General features: G+C 50.6%; 1 protein-coding gene and 1 long non-coding RNA gene across 5 annotated transcripts; one reads left to right on the top strand and one right to left on the bottom strand.

Annotated features, from left to right (window-relative positions):
* Positions 1-1,635: 1,635 nt before the first annotated feature.
* LOC119144898 lies at positions 1,636-2,758 on the bottom strand. Its single transcript, XR_005103248.1, has 2 exons — positions 2,009-2,758; positions 1,636-1,897 (listed from the first exon to the last, which is right to left on the bottom strand). It is a non-coding gene; the product is annotated as an uncharacterized LOC119144898 (long non-coding RNA).
* A 439-nt stretch (positions 2,759-3,197) lies between these two features.
* On the top strand, positions 3,198-19,161 carry FAM76A (family with sequence similarity 76 member A). Of its 4 annotated transcripts, none has more exons than XM_037379417.1 (10): positions 3,198-3,324; positions 4,483-4,547; positions 5,375-5,429; positions 6,005-6,157; positions 7,032-7,189; positions 7,715-7,801; positions 8,454-8,585; positions 13,828-13,963; positions 14,405-14,506; positions 17,076-19,161. In XM_037379417.1, exons 1-10 carry the CDS (start codon positions 3,244-3,246, stop codon positions 17,160-17,162), a joined length of 1,056 nt encoding a protein of 351 aa, XP_037235314.1. In that variant the 5' UTR covers positions 3,198-3,243; the 3' UTR covers positions 17,163-19,161. The 4 variants fall into 4 exon arrangements, with proteins under 4 accessions (XP_037235314.1, XP_037235313.1, XP_037235316.1 ...); XM_037379416.1 differs by lacking the exon at positions 17,076-19,161 and adding an exon at positions 14,842-16,055; XM_037379419.1 differs by lacking the exon at positions 8,454-8,585.
* Positions 19,162-20,972: the final 1,811 nt, after the last annotated feature.

Genomic DNA, 20,972 nt, shown 5'->3' with positions numbered 1-20,972 from the left:
AGTGAAACGGCCTTTCTGTGGGTGAGAGCATCCAGATCTGCGGGATCAATCTGTCCACACATCCAGAAATTCAGGGTGGGCTGAGTTTGCCAAGCTAAATTATTCTCCGAGGAAGGGCGGCTGGGATTTCAGCTGGGTTTGGTTTCTCGCCCTGCCCTCGGCTGTCCTGGATACTGCGCTTCCCTCCGGAGGCAGCTGCGCTCCAGCGCAGACCTCTGTGCAGCAATGCCAGGTGGCCAGAAAATGTGCTCCAGCCCAAAAGCTGGCTGCCTTTCAGTGCTGGATGAATTATCTGTGAAAACCTCTTACGGCTCGCACAAAACAAGGTAATTATTCAGAAAGCAGGGGACATGGAGAGAGCCAGAATATGAAAATATTATCTGTTAGTGATTTACAGAGAACCACAGACGGTGTTAAAGAACAGCAGCTGAATCAAACTTGCTTTGGCAACTTCTTGGCTCCCAAATGCTCCAGACAACCCAGGGTGGGGTGGGGGGGCTGATCATGAGCTCATAACAACACTCCTGCACCCTGGGGAAGGGGCCTCTGGGGGTCTGGGTCTCCAGAGCTGGGTCAGGATGGAGCTGGGTGACTCATGGAGGGAAAGGACACGTGTTACAGAGCTCTGAGGTTTTAGGATGGCAAACATAATGATTCAGGGGGAGGCCACCTCACTTTTGCTATCTAATGCAGCACCTGGAGCTTTTTTGGGGTACAAAGGGTTGCATCCAGTGTGATCTGAAGTCTTTCAGGCTCTGCAAAGCTAGAAACTGCTTTACTGCTAACGAGGCTATCCTGGAAAATCACCGAGGCAGTGGCTTTCTAAACGTTTCTTATTACACTTCCTTCAGTAGCAGCTTTACAAATGCTCTTCCTTAGCCAAATCTTTTTCCCTTGGCGGCCGTGACTGCTCTGGCAGGTTTGTTGTTCACGCTCTGAAACGAAATTGTTCCTTTTCCTTCAGCTCGAGATAATGGCAACCCGCCCCCCCCCGCCCCACCCCCGACTTTGAGGTTTTATTTCTTGCAAGAGATCGCTCGTGGTGTTTACATTTTCCAGGTGCGCTGTCAAACCCCAGAAAGCTGGGCAACCCCAGTCCTCCACCTCTGCCTGATTTCCCCAAGAACCTCTCCTCGGAGCACAGCAGCTCCTGAGCTGCGAGGAGGGTTTTGTTTAAAGCCATCCACCGCCTCTGCCAAGCTCTGCCTTCTGCTTTCACCGACTGATATTTCCCAATCACAATCTAGCATCCAGCACAATGCAACAAATTTCATGAAATTAAGTATTTCTCCTACAGACAGCATATTTGCCCGGTGATTATAACTAGTCCCCGAGGTAGCCAAGCACAGCAGAATTTCAGTTTAATATGCACACCCACGCAGCCTTACTAAAAACCCAAGACACTCCCCCGGTCCTTCTTGGGAAAGGCTGAGCACTGCAGTGAGCATCTCGTATTTCAGCTTCACCACTTGCACAAGCTAGGACTGGGAATACTCTGTCATCTGGTGTTAAAAAAAAAAAAAAAAGTGGGGAAAGAAGTTTCCCAAAGATTTCAAGGGATCTCTTATGGTCTTACAGAGAGAAAGGTGCAAGAACACAGGAATGTCAGGCAATTCAGACACAAAAGGAACCAGATCACACTGCTAGGGCTTTATTAACACAACCGAGTAGTTACTGCCTTTTGTTCACTCAATCTTGAATCTACAGAGTGAACTTTTAACTCCAAGAAGCTTTAATTCCCTGCTTTGTTTGGGCAGGCAGCATATATGTGAGCTCACAGCAGCTGTTCTGTGTCACATTGTAAAAAAGTTATGACTACTTGATTTTAAAAAAATGAGCACTGTGTGTGCGGTGGATGATCTGTCTGTGCTGCAGCAACTGGGGTCCCGCCTCGTACCTGAAACAAAACAGGGGCAAATGTTCCCAGTGTCTGGAGCAGCAAGCTCCAGCATCCAAGCTGTGGTGTAAACACAGCACTGACCCTGCCCCAAACCACAGGCAGACCCACCCATGCAAATCACGGCCCTGGCTGTGCCTGGGGCTTGCAGATGAACAGCTGCCCTAGCAGCGGGCCAGGAGTCAGAGCGAAGGGGGAAACAAGTTCACGTGAAGGTTTTCCTTTTGCTGCAGACATTACCTCCTACCTCATTCTTCCTTCCTTTTCCTGCAATTCTCTTTCCCTCAACCTTTCAGGTGCAGTTTTCCCTCTGCCCCTACCCTTCCTCTGTCTCCAGCCCTTGTGACTCTGCTTCCCCTCAGCTCCACTCTCAAGGTAGAGACACCTCCTCCTCCCCACAGTCTTCTGCTACCTCCCTTCCTCCAGGCCTGACCCTCCTTCACCCACCTCCACAGAGGCCTGCCCCTCCCTGGAGCAGCTCCCCAGCCCTGCCGGGTCCCCTCTCCCTGCCCCCAGCCTCCCCCGGGCCAGCACATCCCCTCAACCTACTCGCCCCTAACACACACCAGCTACTCCCCTGCCTTTCACCTTGCCCTGGCCAGGCTCTGCCCCTTCCCCCGGCCTTAGCCTGGCTCAACCCAGCCCAGCTCAACCCCTTCCCTTGACCCTGGCCCGGCCCAGCCCAGCCCCTTCCCTCGGCTCTGACCCGGCCCCGCTCAGCTCAACTCAGCCCCCGGCGCGGCCCTGCCCCTTCCCTCGGCCCAGGCTTGGCCCTGGCCCAGCTCAGCTCAGTCCCTTCCCTCGGCCCTGGCCTGGCCTGGCCTGACCCAGCCCAGCCCCTTCCCCCGGCTCTGGCTCGGCCTAGCTCAGCCCCCCGGCCCGCCCCAGCCCCTTGCCCCCGGCCCAGCTCTGCTCAGCTCAGCCCCCGGCCCAGCCCCACTTCCGGGTCCTCTCCCGCAAGGCCTTGTGGGCCAGCCCCCCCCCCACGCCCTTTCCCCACGCCCCACGCGCGATCTCGCGCGACCTCCGCAGCGCCGCGCGCCCCCGGGACGTCACGGGGGCGAGGGGGGGCGGGGCGGGCGGTTGCATTACGGCGGCGCGCGCAGCGCTCCCCGCCTGACGTTACCGCTTCCCCTTCCCCACCGCCCGCGGAGGGACAGGGCGGGGGAGGAGGCGGGTCCGCTCCGCCCTCTTCCCAGGATTGACGGGCCCTTGACCAATGAGAAGCGGCGGATGCGCGAGTGATGCGGCGGGTGGCCAATGGCGAGGGCGAAGCGGCGGGAGCGGGCGGGGTCGGCCGGGCGGGGCGGGCTGGGCCGCGCCACGCCTGTCAGCGGGGCGGCGGGATGGCGGCGCTGTACGCCTGCACCAAGTGCCACCAGCGCTTCCCCTTCGAGGCGCTCAGCCAGGGCCAGCAGCTCTGCAAGGTCCGGGGCGGCCGGCGGGAGCCCCTGGGGGACGGGGTCGGGAGGGGCTGTCTGTGAGGGAGCTGGGGGGTGGGTGAGGGGGCAGCGTGTGTGAGGGAGGGTGGGCAGGGGGTGCTGTGAAGGGGTCTGGGGGGCCGTCTGTGAGGGAGCTGGGGGGGGCGCTGAGGGGGCAGTGTGTGTGAGGGAGGGTGGGCAGGGGGTGCTGTGAAGGGGTCTGGGGGGCTGTTTATAGGGAGGCTCTGGGGGCGTCTAGGGAGGCTGGGGCCCTGGGGGGGCTGTTTAAGGCCTGAGGGAACGGGGTAGGCGGGTGGGGGCTCTGTGTGTGGGGCCAGTGGCAGCCTGGGGGGCTGTTGGGGGGTGCGGTATTGAGGGGCTGCTTGGGGGAGTTGTTTTTCAGGGGAACCCAGGGGCGCTGAAGGCTGTTTGGGGGTGCTGGGGGCGTTTGGAGGGTGCTGGAAAGGGAGGCAGCTGGAGGGAGATGGGTGCTGTCCATGAGGGAAGGCCTGGAGGCAACTGAAGGGCTGCTGGTGAGGGGGGCTGTTAGCAAGGGGGGAGGCCGGGGGCATTCGGGGGGTCCTGGGGTGTTTGGGAGGGGTCTGAGGACATTTGGGGGAGGCCTTAGGATATCCTGCAGGCGAGAGGTGTGTTTTGGGGGACACTCCGGGTGGGTGCGGCATTTTGGGTGGGGAAGGAGGAGATCAGGGATGAGAGAGGGAATGAGGGGCAGGCAATGGAGTAGCCTGAGATTGCTGAGGCAGGTGGGGCGAAGCAGGTGAGTGTAGGGGAAGCTCTGAGGCGTGGGGTGAGAGGAGAGCCGGGCTGGAGGCACTCTAGCCACGGGAAACTTGTGGAGGGCAGAGGTATGAATAACTGGCAGAACTCTCAGTTCCTGTCCTGAGAGGTGAGGCCAACCACCGTGACCTTTGTCTGTGGGCGTTGGGCACAAATAAGCCCTTGTTACAAATCTCATTTTACTTCTGGCTCACCTGTGACACATGCCATTCCTGTCACCCTTCCTCTGTTCTCAGCCCTTGTAAGAGCAGCGTGACTGCACAGGGAGGAAATGTTTTGAGTTTGACGGATGTGTGTGTCTGGGATTTTGGGAAACAGTGTGCGGGAGAAGCACTTGCATCTCACTGAATGCTTCTGTGGTTGCAGGAGTGCCGGATTGCACATCCCATTGTTAAATGCACTTACTGCAGGACTGAATTCCAACAGGAAAGGTAAATGCTTGCTGAACGGGGGAAACCTGTGTTTTCTTCAGAACGGATGCACCCAGGGAACCATAATGTTTTCACACCTTCGATGACTGATCCTTAACCTGTAGATTGTTACTGTGGGAGACTTGGGAGACCTTTGGCCTTCTTCAAAGAACTGCTGGGCAAGGTGGTGTGCCTCTGCACTGTCCTTAGATTTGCACCTTTTGCCTGGTTTTTAGTTTTAGTCAGTACTCAGATGCATTCTCCAGTGAAGGATCTGGGTGCATCTTCCCACGACTTCTCCTCTTATCTGATATCTGGTGTCCAAAAATTATTTCCTAACGTGTTTCCTTTAGCTGTGCTTTTGCCTTTATTGCATTTTTGTGAGTTAGGTAGCTTACAGAGGAAGGAGTGATAAACCCAGAAGCTACATGTAGCCATTGTGTGAGGTGTTCTTACCTGTGTTTGTTGGACAAATACACCTCTGTCCTGACCTGCCCTAACCTCGTCATCCAGAGCAAACCTCCTCCAGAACTGAGGATGTCACCTGTGCTGAATCATGCCTGCTGCCAATTAGCCGGTGATCAGGCTCTTATATTTGTAAGGACAAAAAACTGGTGTCATCTGGGGATGCCTTAATTAAAAGATACCTCCTAGTGATACCACTTTTTGGCAAATTATCCTCAACCAGATGGGGATAGGAAATTCACTTTGATATCTGAGTCCCTAGTGAAGATGAATACAGCCTTACCACTAGAGACGGAGCTTAGGGGAGACTGGGATGCTAACCACAGAGGTTTAATTTTCTTTGGGGAAGTGTTAATAGAATGATCTGTCCTTCTTCTTAACAGCAAAACCAACACAATATGCAAGAAGTGTGCTCAGAATGTGAAGCTCTATGGCACAGTAAGTGAGCGGGGCTTGTTCTCACCAGCCTCTTTTCCTTTCATCTTTCTTGTCTTTATACTGCTGAATCCCAGAGCAGTTTATGGACTGGCTCTGTTGTAATAGCATGACTGATCAACAATACACGGGTCCCTCAAGCGTGAAGCTTTTACTTTTTCACTTCTTTTAGTACAGAAAAAAGCAGCTCTGCATCATTTGAGGCCAGGAAACGAACTATTCGATACCCAGCAGAAGCAAGAGCATGCTTACACAAACTGTGATAGCTGCAGGAGGTAGCAACAAATCTTTTTTCCCTGCTTGTCTGAAATCTGACAAAGAGATTTGGACTGTTTCTATTTTGGTGTTACACATTTTTCTAAAGATTTCATAACATTTGATAAATGGTCAGGGTGCCATGGCTAAACACACCTAGCTGGAGACCAGGGGTCCAAATGTAGTTATGTCTCCTCGATCAGCATTATACTTAGCTTGGGACGAGGAAACACAAGTTTTGAAGTGATGGGGAGAAGGGGAAAGAACAATGTATTAATGCAATTAGAAGGCACTGCTGTATCAGTTGTTCTTGTTTCTTAAAGCCAAAACCCTGCCAGTACTGCAACATTATAGCAGCATTTATTGGAAACAAGTGCCAACGTTGCACAAACTCTGAAAAGAAGTATGGACCTCCACACTCGTGCGAGCAGTGCAAGCAGCAGTGTGCGTTTGACCGGAAGGATGATAGAAAGAAGGTCAGTGTCTCTGTAAAAGGAGGCTGAAAGGTAAAAGGGCTGATCACAGTGATTGTCTGTCCGTCTACTTGACACATTCTCTAGTGTTTCGAAAGGGGATGTCTCTTGGTTGTAAAGCATTTTTCTGGAGCTGAGTTTTGCCGTGGGAGCTTTGTTTTGGATCTGTTTAATCTTTGAGCCCTTCTTCTCCTTTGCCAGATCTACTGAGAAAGGTCTCTTGAACTTGGCCTAAGGACAGGTGGGCTATCAAAGGAGAAGGGGCCTCTGAGTGAAATGTGAGGTGCCTGCTTGAGGAGAGGGATGGGGAACGGTATTCCAGCAGGAGGAGCTGGAAGTGTCATACCTCCACCGGGAAACCCATTCCATGGCTTCTGCACACCCTTTGCTGTAGGTGCTCCCCTTAGGAGGTGTGTATTTCTAAGGCCTGATTCCTGCAGGCTATAAACATCTATTGTTTGTTTGGGATGCTGCACTGATAATCCCTGTCCTCCTGCTGATCCTCCTCCAGCAGAGACCCTTGCTGTTTTGGTCGCCAGCAACTACCCTGTCACATACCACTCCTTGGCATTGCTTTGACAGAAATCCCACTAGAGTTAGCCTGTCTGGGTGAATGGGTGCTGTAAGACTGTCTGTAAGAAGCTTGGCAAGAGACTGTAGTTACAATAGATAAGCTGCTATTAATGAGCAGTGTCTGCATTGTACCAGCCATGCCAGATGCACTTCTTACCCCTTCCAGGCACTGAAGGGATCCTTTTTTTAGTTGCTGCTTGTTCGTGTGTGATCTTAAGCCTAAAGGTGCTTCTTGACTTCTCTGGTTTGTGGGCAGGAAGCAAGACCAAAACTTCTCCCCCTCTCTTTCTCTCTCACCTTCCAGGTGGATGGAAAGCTGCTATGCTGGTTATGCACGCTGTCCTATAAGCGGGTCCTACAGAAGACCAAAGAGCAGTGCAAACACCTGAGCAGCTCTTCCCGGGCAAGCCTGCAAGAGAAGGAGCAGTACAGCAGACTCAGCAGTGGCAGCCACTATAACAGGTAACCTGCATGGGCCTTTTTGTTCTGCAGGGTGAGCTTGCCTCTGGGGCGAGCATCTCGTTAGCTGTGCTTCCTAAAGTAACTGGGAGAAGTGCCTGGGGGCTTGGTACCTTGATAATGGGGTTTGGCAGTTGTCTGTTGATCAGGAGAAATGTGGCTGAGTCAGGCTTTGCTAGTTTGCAAACCCCACTGTGCTGCAGTAGACTTGTAGTCCGACAGTGCTTCTTAGAGATTCAACTTACTGAACTTGTACCCAATTAATGCTAAATTGCATTTGTAAAATTCAATGATTGAAATGTAGATTTTAAGCATGAGTTCTTCACCTACATACTAATCTGACTGATGCATTGTTTTCTGTTTATTTTTAGTCTCCAGTTACTCTTCAAGGAATTAATTTTTTTATCATTCTTGTGCTAGGAAATATTGGTTTAATTGGGTTCAAAGTAGGTGGGAATATTTATCTGCTTCTCTGTCTTAGATTGCAAGTCATTCAGGTTCTAGCATACAATTTCCTTGTTTTTCTAGCCAGAAAACCTTATCCACCTCTTCTATTCAGAATGAAATCCCAAAGAAGAAAGCCAAGTTTGATGCCATATCTGCCAATGGTGACAGGTGAGCCTGTTACATGGGGAAATTGTGGGTGGGCGCTCTTGTTTGCTAAGTTTCATATAAGACATGGTTCTCTGTGAAAAGCAGGAAGCTCTTATGCTAGAGCAGGCATTTTGGGCTTTGGTACAACATTAGCAGCTTTCCAGAACCTGGCAGGCCAGTGTTACTTGGCATTTAGACACAGGTTTGAAGAGGAAAAGAACACCTAGCGCCTGGACCTGCTAGCATAGAAACTGCGTGTTGGCTGAGTTCCCCAACAGTCAGAAAAACTGCAGCCAGATCAGCTTTATCCTCTCTCTGCAGTTACGGGGAGAAGGGGGGCTGCTGGCTGCACTGTAGAGTTGGGGTCTGCAGGTTTTGTGCTTTCGGGGCTATCAGATTGATCTGCAGGGAGACAGCCTCAGAGGAGAGGATCAAGACCCACCTTCCATTTCCCCTCCTGCCTTCTGGGGGAGGGATAAGCAATCAAACAGCTTTTCTTGGAAGCATTTGATCCCATTCTGCTGTCACAGTTTGTGCTGGATTATGTTGACACCAGCTGCATGCACAGCAGAATGGGAGTCACTAGCAGAAGCAGGTGATTGAGATGGATTTTTATTTTTTATGGTCTTATACATGCATATTTTCATTCCTGCCTTTCCTCTCTGATTCTCAGCGTTCCTTCCTCTCCCGAGATGCTTTGTCCCCCTATCCAGAGTGCCCCGTCCACGTTGGCGCAGTGGGCTGCTTCCCAACAGAGTCTCGGTGCCCACCATTGTCCTGTTTCTCAAGGCACTGACATCCTGAAGTGAGATCACCTGTTGTTTTCTCCCTGTTGCCCTCCCTCCCTGGGAACTGCTTCATACATGGAAAATGTCCCTCTCAATGGATCTCTTTCCAAACAGCAGTGAATTGGCAGCATGGACCACAGCATAGGCTCGTTAGTGCCAAAGGGTCTGTTAAAGCCACTGGTAATTAATTAATTGCTACCTGTCTTAAATGTATTGTCTTTGAGACCACAAATCACATCCCTCCTATAGATAATACTGACACCTTGTCAGTGTTTGTTAATTCATGAATTGCTATGATGGGAAATAGAACTTAAGTAATTTTGTAGGGCGGTGGTTCCCAGAGTGGTCTACAAGACCGCTTGTCATCTGAACAGTGGTTTTGGTTAAAAGTTGGGAAAATATAAAGATTAACTGTGGCTTGGGAGCCACGGCTGAGCATGGAGTGGTCAGAGAATTCATCTGGCTGCCTTCAGTGCTGGTGGAGCCAGAGGAGAGACTGGAGAAAGGTCCCTGGTAGAACTGGTGCAGCCCATCAGTATTGCTGCAGCTTTAACGAGGCTCCTGCGCTCCACTGATGCCACTCTCCAGGACAGCACCAGGTATTTTTTATTCGCTCATGAAAGCCTGAGCTGAGACCTAACCAGTCATTCTAATACCCTTGGCTGGCTTGAAAATATCCAAGAAGGAAAAGGTTCCATGCTGTGGCATCAATTGCTCAGGCATTCGTTTGCAAAACAGGAGCATGTATTAGAGGAATCAAAAGCCTTCATTTTGCTCGTGTCAGATGTTGTCAGTCTGGCTCCTGCCAAGGCTGTGGTCCTTGCCACAGACTTTCTTTGATGAATCCCAGTAACAAACTGTGTGTAATTTTAGCAACTACTGAAGAGCTCCAGCAACGTGCTGTAGAGAAAGCAGGCTGCAGCTGCCTTAAATAGACACATGGCTGTGTTTCTTGAGTAGAATAATAATGGCGGTTCGTTAAGTGTGCTTTTTGGAGTTGCTGGGGTGGTTTTTTTGTGAGGATGAACCCCCAAAACCCTCTCCTCTTGCACCATTTTCTGTTAGATTGTCCCCCCCAGAGTCAGCCTGGAGCCTGGGTCACAACCTGAGTGTGGAGTTAGGGTCTGCTGCCGCGCAAGGTGTAGTCTGGAGTGGGGTGATATACAACCAGCACCTCTTTGCTGCTGGGATCAGCCGTGACTTTCTGTACAGTGTGGCTTAGCTCCAGCCAAACTTCTGATGCAGCCTTCAGCTGAGCAAAATTTGGGCATGCTTGAGCTCAGTTGACTTTAGCAACACCTCCAACAGGGTCCAGCTTCCAACGATCTGGAGTTATTGCTCCTTTTTGGATACAATTGGAATTCCTTTACTATGTCTTACTGAATTCCATCTGTACGTTTCTGTTTACATATTTCAGAACGGAAGGTGCTCCAAATGGCTGCGATACAGGGACTGAGCAATTTCCAGTGGTCATTTAAGGGGTGGCATTGAGTGGTTTGTTCTGGGTAAGCTCTGGGAGGAGCTAACAGCGCTGGCAGTGCTGCATGTGGAGTAGCTTTCCCTTGCAGTGACTTGGGGCACATCTTGCAGCAGACCTTGCCCTGCTAATCCTGTCCTGCCAGTGCCACTCAGTGCTGGGCCGCCCCTGTGTATGGAGCACCCTGGCTTCACAGCACTCTGGTGCTGTGCTGGTCCTGATTTTGGGCAGTGCTTGGTGTCCCTATCCTCTTGTGCAGAAGCTGCCAGAAGTGTTCATATGTTACAGATTCTGCAGATGAACACACTGCAGTCCCTTCTCCTGTGACTATAGACAAGGTGCTAAATTGTGCTTTTAACACCAGGCAGTGATAAGAGCTACTGACTGAGCTGGCTGGGGGAGGGCAGTGATGCTGGAGGATGCCGAGCAGTAAAGTTCATTTAGTAAAAAGATTTTCTTTTGCATAGCAAAGCTGTGGCTTGTGCTTAGAGCACTGGGTCTTGGGCTGAACTGCACCTACTTTTTGGTGGTGTTAGAGGAAGTGTAAGTTCAGGTTCTGGTTCCTATCGGCCTGGATGGATTTTTGCGTATGAGGGATGTTTTTGTCTAAAGTGAACTTGGATGCAGGGTCAGGCAGCCTGGTCTGTGCCTCTTTATGCTAGCCTGGCTTGAATAACGAAATCTTTAAGTTTGGCATTTGTGTTACCTAATTTCAGCCATTTAACAGGTGTGGAGTTTAAGGCAGTAATTTTAGTTTCTTTTCCACTCATTAAAGAGAGGCAGGTGTCTTTGGAAGAGCTCCATTTTTTTTTTTCCTCTGGCTCCACTGAGAGCAATGAGAGCTCATCAATTCACTTTAATTAGAGGCATGCATTTTAGACTGTTCAAACATGGAGAGCACATGTCCCCCAGACTCATCCCAAGGGGCTGGGATCCTGGATATGGAGTTTATTTGTAGGGGAAATGGCTTGGTTGGTTGGCTGGTTGGTTTAATTCTTAATCTGTTAAAGGAATGGAGCAGCTTGTATTTGGCAGGTTTCCTTCTAATTCTGGAGTCTCAGGCTGGTTCCTTAACGTGGGGTTAAAGACAGAGAAACCTTTCATTACTTACTTGTCAGTCTTTGGGGAAAAAAAAAGGAAAAAAGAAAACCCTCCTTCTTTAATTAGCACCTTGACACATTTGAGGCTGTGTTTGGCAGCAGCTGGACAGGAAAATACCCGCCTGTGCTCGCATACTCGACAGGAGGGAATGCCTGGGCCCTCTGAGCCCACCGTTACCCACTTGTGAGTGCAGACCCCCGGGGCAGGAGGAGACCCTGGAGGCCTGGGGGTCGGGTACCTGCTCTACCCGCAGCCGCGCAGGGCCCGAGCAGCTCTGTGGAAGGCTGGTGGCCCGCCAGTCCCTTCTCCCCGCTGGGTGGCAGGGCCGGCTCTCGCCTTCCCGGCTCCACAGTGTGCTCTGCAACAGCACCTGCCAGAGGGAATTTTTCCTGCTGGAGCTGCTCAGGGAAATGTGAGCGTCTCCTGGCACTCTTTATTGCCCCAGGACACGGCAGGGGGGAAGCTTGCCTGGGCAAAGGAATGGCGTAAGCAGGAGTTTGGTTTTAGCCAGAAGGAATCAGCGAGGAAGCCTTTTTCTCTGTGGAGGCTGCTTTTTTTTTATTTCGTTCTTTCTCTCCTCCTCAGCATATTTGCACTGAGTGGGAACTTAAAGCTACTGTTAGTAACATGCTTGCACACAGGGAGATGCTGGAGCACCCACCATCATCTTGCACAGCCTCCACTTGGGGAAACAGTACTTGGCAACAGTTTTAAAATGGAGGTATTCTCCTCTGGTGTGCATGTATGAACCTCTTCTGCGCTTGGGAGCTCGCTGCCCAGCATGACGCACGGTGCTAGATCCAGTGTACCCAGAGACCTGCCACATAGAACCATAGAATATCTCGAGTTGGAAGGGACCCATAAAGATCAAGTCCAACTCCCTGCTCCTCACAGGACTGCCTAACACTAAACCATATGACTAAGAGTGTTGTCCAGATGCTCTTTGAACTCTGATGGGCTTGGTGCCGTGACTGCTTCCCTGGGGAGCCTGTTGCAGGGACCACCCGTCCTCTCAGTGAAGAGCCTTTTCCTAATGCCCAGGCTGAACTTCCCCTGGCACAGCCTCGTTCCGTTTGCTGTGGGCTCTGCTGTCGGCACGTTTGAACCATGCAGGACTCCTCTGCTGTGGGCTGTCTGCTACAGACCCTCAGTTCTGAGTTTTCCTTTGCCAAGCTTTCTCGCCCAGTGCTGCAGGGCTATCCTGTGCCTTTCAGATCTGTGAAGCTGCCCCTGCTTAGTTTCACTCTGCAGATCCCTCGCACAGGGGTGGAAAGAGCCTTTTCTTCTGCACATCCTTACTAACCAGTCCAATCAATGCAGGCTGTGCTTTTAATTAGAAAGTGGACCATTTCCAGGCACTAGGGGAGATGCCTGTGTGAGGTGAGCAGCCAGTACACTCTGCCTCCGGGTGGAGAGGAGAGACTGGAAGCATGGAGGTGGCAGCATGCTCGAGAGCAGCAGCGGTTTGGGTTCAGACTGTGCCTTCCCCGGTCCACTGCAGCTCCCAGCTTTAGGACATGTGTTGACCTAGTCTGGAGACTTTAAAAAAAAAAAAAAAAAAGTCAGCCTTCAGGTAACCCTGGCTATTTATCTTTATAGCGGCAGTGCTGCCTGATAACAGCCAGACTTGCAGTAATCTTCTAGGTGAAGCTTTGTTGTCTTATTACCGTTAAATTTTTATACAGCAATTTCAGGTGTGTGTGGCTGGGACTGTACTGCCCTTTTAGCACCAAGAGATAAAAATCAGGCTTACCATTACAGCAGTAAGGAACAGAAGGCAGGCAACAATCAGGTGAGCTCCCTGGGCCTGTGGCTGCAGCGTATCCTATCTTATGATCTGAAATATTCCTGTAGCACAAGAGTGTGCTTGGCTGCCCAGATCACTGGCTGTCTTGTAGGGATATTTGTGAATTACCAGTGCAGGAGAGTGACACGTGTCCAGATAAGTTTTCAGCTGGTTGCTTAGGTTTAGAGTACCTGGTGGTGTACTCGTGATGTACTCAGCTATTTCTTTGTCTTCCTGGAGAGAGTCTTTCCTGCTCTGAAGTGGTAATGAAACTTCTTCCTAAATTGTTCTGTCATGGTGGAATTAAAATACAAAAGTCCAGCATGTCTTTTTACCCCTTTTCCCTGCTGAGGACAGTGCTGACTTTAATCTAGGTGTCTCCCTTTGCTTTGTTTGTTTAACTTGGAGGTTATTTGTTTCTCTTTCATGTTCCCTCCTTGCCAGAATGTTTGTTTACATTTAGTGAAAAGTTTTGCTGTACAACCAAGGACTGCCTGTGAGCAGAGAGAGTTCCTAAGTGGTTGCATAAAGTTTCATTCGCTCTCTGATTGCTGTCCTCAGCTCTTCCGTTTGTAAAAGGATCCTTATTGTTTGAATGGTCACTGCAGAGGCTGGCTGATGGTCCCCCGTAGCATTCCCATGTCCTCACTGATCACACAGTAATACAGCTCTACATATCACATGTAATCCCTCTTGCCTGTCATGCCATGTGTTTCCCAAATTCCATGTGGCACCCAGGGCAGGGATACAGGTAACACCTGCATTCAAGGAGTGTCTGGAGGACACATGTGTCACGAAATGATTCCTATTCTCCTTTGAGTACCATCTGTGGGAGTTTCCCTGCCTCTGTGAGGAGAAGAGGTCGTGACGAGTCTTTCCCTGTTCTTTGCTGCAGTTTTTCTCCGGACCTTGCCCTGGACTCTCCTGGCACTGACCACTTTGTTATCATTGCCCAGCTGAAGGAGGAAGTGGCTACTTTAAAGAAGATGCTGCACCAGAAGGATCAGATGATTTTGGAGAAGGAGAAGAAGGTACAGCCCTTGGCTTGCTTCCCCCCACAGCATGCTGACGTGTTCACACAGATCACGCTCCAGCAGAGCCTGGCTTTTTATCTTAGAGTGAGCAAGACTGTTTCTGGCTGTTTCCAGGCTGCCTCCTTTCCAAAGTTAAAGAGGCTTTCTGGACCTACACAGGAGATTTCATTTCATAAAGGGCCATTTTCTGACCTCCATGTGGGGGCAAGACTGAGAAAAAACATGCTGTTCCTTGCAGAAAGTCAGTCCTGGCAGCTCCTGCTTCTCTGTGCTGCTCAGTGATACGGTTCTAGTCTCATTGCAGTCCCCCAGCATGTTTCTGAACCCATCCAGTCTCCCACAACTTCTGCAGAGGCATTTTCTGTGGCAGAGTGCGTCTGGGGCAAAGGTATTGATTTCTTCTTCCAGTTCACTTGCTCCTTACTGGTTTGTCTGCAGATCACAGAGCTGAAAGCTGACCTACAGTACCAGGAGTCGCAGATGAGGGCAAAGATGAACCAAATGGAGAAGACACACAAGGAGGTCATGGAGCAGTTACAGGTGACAGCATTTTTGTTTTAATTTGCTGAGCTGTGCTGTACCCAGGAGTGACAGAGGACACTCCTGATCACAACACCCCGTGAGCTTCTGCACACACAGCTCTGCTAATGCTTCTCAGCCCTGTCCTACAACCTCTCTGCTCTGCCAGGCAAGCCCCTCCCCAGTTCTGTACCAGGCTGCAGTGCATCATAACCCCTATTTATATCCTCCCTGCTGCTCTCTACTTGGGCTCAGACTTACTGTAAAGTGCTGTGTTGTGTCCCCTATGGACTAGACGGGAATCGTCAAACTCATTTTACCTATTGCCAAAATCAGGTTTGAACCTTTTTTTCCAGGCTGCAGAACCCTTGTCAGCTCCCTGCAACCACGTAGCTCTTAATGTGATTTATGTGACCAATAACCAGAGAGAACAAAGCTCGAGAAACAATTGGCAGTTCCTGTAGCACTGTATCTCTATAGTCCAAATAAAGAAGTCCCCGAGCTCGAGGGAACAGGGAGAGCAGGATTCTTGTCATGGCCATGGGAACACCAGGCAGACTATCAGCATGAATACGCTCTGAGCCACCAAAGAGATCAGGTCAGAGGGGAGCTGGTTACACGAAAGAAAGCAGCCACAGAAATGAACTTTGCACCCTTTAATTACTCCGGGGTATATAATGATCTAAAGCCCTAGCGATGAGAAATGGGAGGAGATAAGACAAAAGACTTGGATCCCCCCTGAGAAAACAGCCCCTCCTCCATCAGCACACACCCAAGTTAATTGTCAGTGGACGACAGGTTTCTGAGACTGCAGCTGCTGTCGGAAGGCTGGTGCCTGTGAGATCCCCTTCACATCGCACATTCCTAAGCACTGCAAGCCTGTCTGAAGGCTGGAAGAGCTGTGTGTGGTGCGCAGGGGGCTGGATGTGCTTCCCGCTCCTCATGAGTTGGGAGGCACTGGTGGTTTGTTCTTGAGGGAGTGATGACAGCCAGAGCCTTCTGTCTCTGTTCTGCTTTATTGATCCTGCACTGCCTCTGTCAGCCCAGAGCTGTTTCTATCTCGTAGCTTTGGGTGGCCTGCAAAGAATGAGTTGCTTCTTCCTCCAGTTATGAATAGACAATTTCCCATTAGCACAAACCACCACTTTTCGGTTGCCTTGACAGCCTTGGCCGTGAGGTCAAGGGCTAAGTGGGAGATGACCCCCCTCCTTGCAGTCGTTTCCCAAGGCAGGGCACGCTGGTTGCTCGCTGTGCGTGGGAACAGTATACCCTGCTGCCGCCTTTGCTGTAGCTCAGAGGACATCTGCCTCCAAAGCTGTCGGACACCTTCCAACAGCCTTAAACTGGCTCAGTTCTAAAAAGAGGAACCACCAGATCCACAAGCAGGTTTGCCCGCAGCCACCTGCCTCTCCTGGGTGCAGAGGGGTTTGCACGGCTGTGCTGTACTTGGCTCGGACCAGGACTGCCCTGAACTCGTTCTCTCTGGTGTCTGAATGTTCTACTTCAGCTGGTATTGACTGAGGCTCTGGAAACTTTCTTCACTGATTCCAAAATAAAAGTTCGAATCCTCTCGGTGTACTGTAGGTGCCTTGAAGTGTTCGTATGATTCGCTTTTTGAGCATGCTCTTGGGTTTTATTATTTTGTCTTTGTCGTTTCATGGGGGGAAGCAGGGGTGCCTGTATTCTTCCAGTCTGCAGGAGGCAAAAGAAGCTGCTTTACCACATGCAGCACTGGAGCAGAGGGTTTAATTCCCCCCGTTAACCCTTTGCCTATTCGTTCATTCACTGGAAACTAATGCAGAAGACCTGTATCTGGCTTCGCATGGGTTTTACCCTTTATCCTAAGCTATAGCATGATTTACCTCACAGGCTAGAGGAGGGTGAGCTCAGAAGTTTAGTAAAAGGGGCTAGAGCGCCTCATTCCTAAATTGCCATGAGTTTTAATTAGGTGCAAACCAGAGAGACTGTAAGTTGCTACGTGTTGGTGCTCTGGTTTGGAAGGCTAGTAGGGGTGCAAAGTCAGTACAAGAGCTGAATCCTGGTAAAATGTAGGTGGTGTGTGAAGAAACCAAGGGCGCAGTGAAGCTGGAGTCAGGGAGCTGCTCCACCCTGCTTTTTTGATATAAGCGAGAGTGTGGGGTAGGGGAAGTTGGCCTTCAGTTCACTGAATCGAGTAAGGATGGGGAGCTTGAGTCTGGAGTTTTACTCCTCTGCTTCTCACGCCGTCAGAGCATGGTGGCGGTGAAAGGGGCAGGAAGGAAAGCCAGTCCAGCTGACCTTGGTGAGTGTCCTTGGCTGGTTTGGTGCAAGTTGGCACATTTGTCACCCTTCACCGTGGAAGCTGTTAACTTTCAGCCCGCTTCTCAGTTACAGTGGTGGGACGGCAGGGGGAAGGGATGGGAAGAGCCTGTTCTAGGTGGTTGGAGATGAGGTGCTGGACTTGAGCTCATGCCATGATGCCGTGCAGCAACATCTACCTCCTTTTTCATCTGCGTGCAGGATGCCAGCAGCTTCTGCCCAAGCAATTCTAGGATCCCAAGAACTAATGATAATCCGTGCCATTAAATGCCCGTTTTCACTGTGTTTCCAGGCCAAGAACAGAGAACTCCTGAAGCAAGCAGCTGCCCTATCGAAGGGCAAAAAGCCTGAGAAGTCGGGAGCAATAACCTCCCCTTAAAACCAAACCCCCAATCTGGGAGCTTTCCCCAGCATTAGCCAAGGAGTCTAGGAGACCTGCCTGATCGCTGGAAGCCAAACCCTCAGTATTGTCACTATCCCACTGCCATGGACTCGATGGAAACGCCTGGTGTGTGTTGCCTTTCAACAGCATGCTTGAGCGTGTCTGGTTTCGATCTCTGTTGAATACTGGTCTGTGTCGTGGTGATCCACGGGGAGAGGTCCCAGCCATCCTAAACACCACCACCCCCTCCCCCTGAAGCACTGCTTTCTGGAAGAAGTCTTTTCCTAACCAGTTACTACCACTGCCAATCCTTTCTTGTTAGCAAACAGGAACCTGCTGCATTAGAGACTTCTTGCTGGTTCCCAACCTGCTGCTGTGAGGCAATAGCCGTGGCCAGTTGTTACGCAGATAAGACGGGAGCCGTGTGTGGTGGGAGCTTGATTTTTGAACTGTTCCCTCTTCAAAAGGAAGCCAGTAAATCACCAGCCCAACAGATGTTACTGGAAGGTTGTGCCACTGCTGAGAACGGTTGATCCAGCTTTTTGAAGATGCTTCCAAAATGGAGGCTGTGTATTTATCTTGGAAATTTTTTGTTTTGTTTTGTTTTGTTTTTCTTCTTTTTTGTGTTAACTTGGCAAACTGAACTGCCTGGTTTTGTGTTTTCTTGTTTTGTTAGGATAGCTTTTGGGTTGGGAGCCAGAGCATAACGATACAGACACAAACCCACCTGGTACACCACCCCACCCCCCCACCCCCCCCCCGGTGTCCTGGTTACTTGGTGACCTTTGGGGCTTTGATGAATTCTGCACTTGGTGTGATCAAGCATCTCTTACTCCATTTCTTTACATGAGGAGAGTTCGAGGCTTGGACGTTCCCTCTGCTGCCCTCAGTTCCTGGATTGAGCTCACCCTCTTCTTCCCCCTCTCCCTGCCCCATAGCTCCCATCCAGATGCAGAAGTAGGGGCCAGATTGGCTCCAGGAAAGTGCTTACTCAGGCAGCGACCCAAGCTGGGGAGTGTTCCCTGGGGCTCTCCAGGGACATTTCTCACTGCTGATTAAAAGCCAGCAGCCTAAAAGGGCTATGAAAGTTCCTGTTACAGGGATGTGCTTCTCAGAAACAGCGCAGAGACCACAGACCCTTCTGGCGAGGCCAGCGGGGCGGCTGCTCCCCAGGCTCTGTCTCTTGGGGTGGCGAGGGGGAGAATAAAAAGCACTTGGTGGCTGCAGGGGGGAAAAAGCCCCGCGCAGCTCTCGGCTGGCAGGAGCACTCCTTGGCGTCCCGGCACCAGGCTCCAGGCAGGGTGTGAAGAAACATCTCAGGGTTTGGAGACCCTCGGGGTGGAGGAGTAGGGGATGAAACCTTGGTCTGGAGCAGCACTGAAAATAGGTAGTGAAGAGGAGAAATCGTCCCTTTTGATGCAGGGCTGGCTGCTCTGTCAGGGGTTTTATTAAGCTTTTAACTAGAGATTGTGATTTTTTTTTTTTATCCTTTTTTTTTTGTTACTAAAGATGAGTTTACTCAAAGGCACTTTTTTTGATGATGTTGGCTTCCAGCACGGAAGGAGCACTCTGCAGCATCGGACACTCTGCCATGTGGTTTTTTTGTGTTTTGTTTTTTTTTTTTTAAGAGACTTCTGAGGTGAAAACAAGAAAAAAAAAAAGAAAAAGTTGTTACACTTTTCCAGAGTGTGACAGCAGGAGAATACTCATCTAATTTTATACTTCACATGTTTTTAGAAGATGAGGTGCATTGGTGGGATTTTTTTTAAATGGGGGCTTTGCTTTTTCACTTCCCTCAAAATAAATAGAGGGAGAAAGGCCCTGTATATACTATTATGTTTTTTTTTTAATTGTGATAAATTGATCATGCAGTTGAGTAGCTGATGATTTGTAGTAATAACATTGTTTCTTTGTATGTTTGTAATAATGGAGATTTTAAAAGGGATGCTTTGATTTGTACAAAACTCTTGACAACTGTAAAAGTGTTTTAAAAAATCCTCATCTGTGTCTGATACTTTCTATTTGCCTTAAAGAAGGGGGGAAAAAAGGCGACCAAAGCACCCTTCCCTGCCTGGAACTGATTTATCTCCTGCTGGCAGCTGCCTGGTCGAAGCATCGGTCGTGCTGCTCTGGGGTCTGGTGTGTATGGGAAGGAGAGGGCATTTTTCTATTGTTTGGTTCGCTCCTACTTTTGTTTCTATCTTTAAATCCTCCCAATCAAGCCTGTTGCTAGGATCCTCGTTACTTGGTTACATCCCGCTTCCCAGGACCCATCTGGCTGTATCCGACGAGCTCCATTCTCTATTTTCTTCCCCAACCACATGAAGACAGAGGACAGAAACAATACGGTCTTGGTAGGAAACAAAAAGATGAGGGTAAGGGGGTTCGTTCTTTTAAGTTACAGATGCAAACGAGGTGAGTAAACACCATTTGTGTCTCTGAAGTCTTCCCCTTATCTCAGCCATGAGTCTGGAGAAAAACCAGGTTTGGTTTTTATTTTTTTTTTAAAAGCTTCTAATTTTCCAGCAGAAATTTGGCAGTGAAAAACTCTCCGGAGGTTTCCATTTGGAAATGTCCCCATCCTTGTGGGAGCCATAGTTCAGCATTTTATGCTTTCCTTGCCTGCTGTCAGCGCAGCTTCCCGGTGAGATGAGTGCACCGTGCTCTCCTCTCGCTGCCCTGTCCTTGAACGTCTGTTCCCCCCGCACTGCCTGTAGCGCAGGGCAGGAAAGGGCCAACCCAAGCTCTGTTGGAACACCACAACAGCTTTTCCAGCTCAAAATAGTCTTTCCAGATCATATTTTTCAAAGGCTGGAGTTGTGCACAGAAAACAGCTGGTTTTCTGGGAACCATTAGTTGTGACAAATACCCAAATTCACAGTTAAATGTGGGGAAGAAAAACATTTCTATGAAATCTTTCTCATCAGCACTGTTCTTCCAATCTCTTTGTTATTCTTCCATTCTCTTTGGCTTTCTGGTGCCTGGGAGAGCAGAGGCTGACGGTGTGTGCTGCTCGGGGTTTTCACCCCCCGGGTTTGCTGGATTTCAGCCCCATGTCCCAGCCGAGAGGCCGGTGCATGAGGGACGTCCTGCTTTGAGCACTGACACTATTGCAGCCTCGCCGTGTCCCCGGGCTCACGGGGATGCCTCATACAAGTGCCTGTGCTGGGTCAGACCAAACACCTGGGTTAGCACCCCTGGCCGGGGCAGAGGCTACTGGGGATACTGGGGAGAGGTGCAAAACCAGCATGGTTTTATAAGTGTATCCCGAACACCAGGTGACTCGGAGGCTTCCTGAGCGAAGCCTTGCATCTGTGGCTTTGGGCAGCTTCTCGTGCCTCCTCAGGCTCCGTTTCAGATGAAGGTGCCCAAATCGCCCGCTCGCAGCCTGCCGCGACTGCCGGCTGGAAGCTCGCCCCGTGCGAGCTGAACTTGGCACCTCTTTCCCGGTTAGTGCTGCCTGAGCGTGCCAGTGGTGCTGAGCGTTTACAGGGTGCTTTATCTCTGCTGAGCGCAGCACAAACCTTGCCTTGGCCTGGAATGTGCCCAGTTATCCTCATTCACAGCAGGTCGGGAGATAGATGAGAGCTGCTCTGCCAAAGGCTGGGCTCCGAGTCAGCGGGTAGAGCTGGGGCCAGCCGAAGAGCCTCGTGCTCCACCTCCCATGCCATGTCTCTGAGCGGCCGCAGGCAATTTTTGCATTTTCTGGCCAGACCTCGGGTAAGAAATGGCTGGCTCCTGCCTTTAGCTGCTAGCACTTCCCTCCTCTCTGTGGTTTATCCAGTGTTTCTAAAGCAGTTTGAGCAT

This window comes from Falco rusticolus, chromosome 3 (assembly GCF_015220075.1).
Source record: "Falco rusticolus isolate bFalRus1 chromosome 3, bFalRus1.pri, whole genome shotgun sequence".
NCBI lineage: Eukaryota > Metazoa > Chordata > Aves > Falconiformes > Falconidae > Falco > Falco rusticolus.
The sequence above is the reverse complement of the archived record's forward strand: the minus strand, read 5'-3'. Positions and strand labels throughout refer to the sequence as shown.

Excerpts from the sequence above, each read along its gene's own strand:
- FAM76A (XM_037379416.1), top strand. The coding sequence starts at position 3,244 with ATGGCGGCGCTGTACGCCTGCACCAAGTGCCACCAGCGCTTCCCCTTC. Across the intron at positions 7,190-7,714 it reads AGTGGCAGCCACTATAACAG|CCAGAAAACCTTATCCACCT; the intron begins GTAACCTGCATG and ends TTGTTTTTCTAG. Across the intron at positions 14,507-14,841 it reads AGGTCATGGAGCAGTTACAG|GCTGCAGAACCCTTGTCAGC; the intron begins GTGACAGCATTT and ends CTTTTTTTCCAG.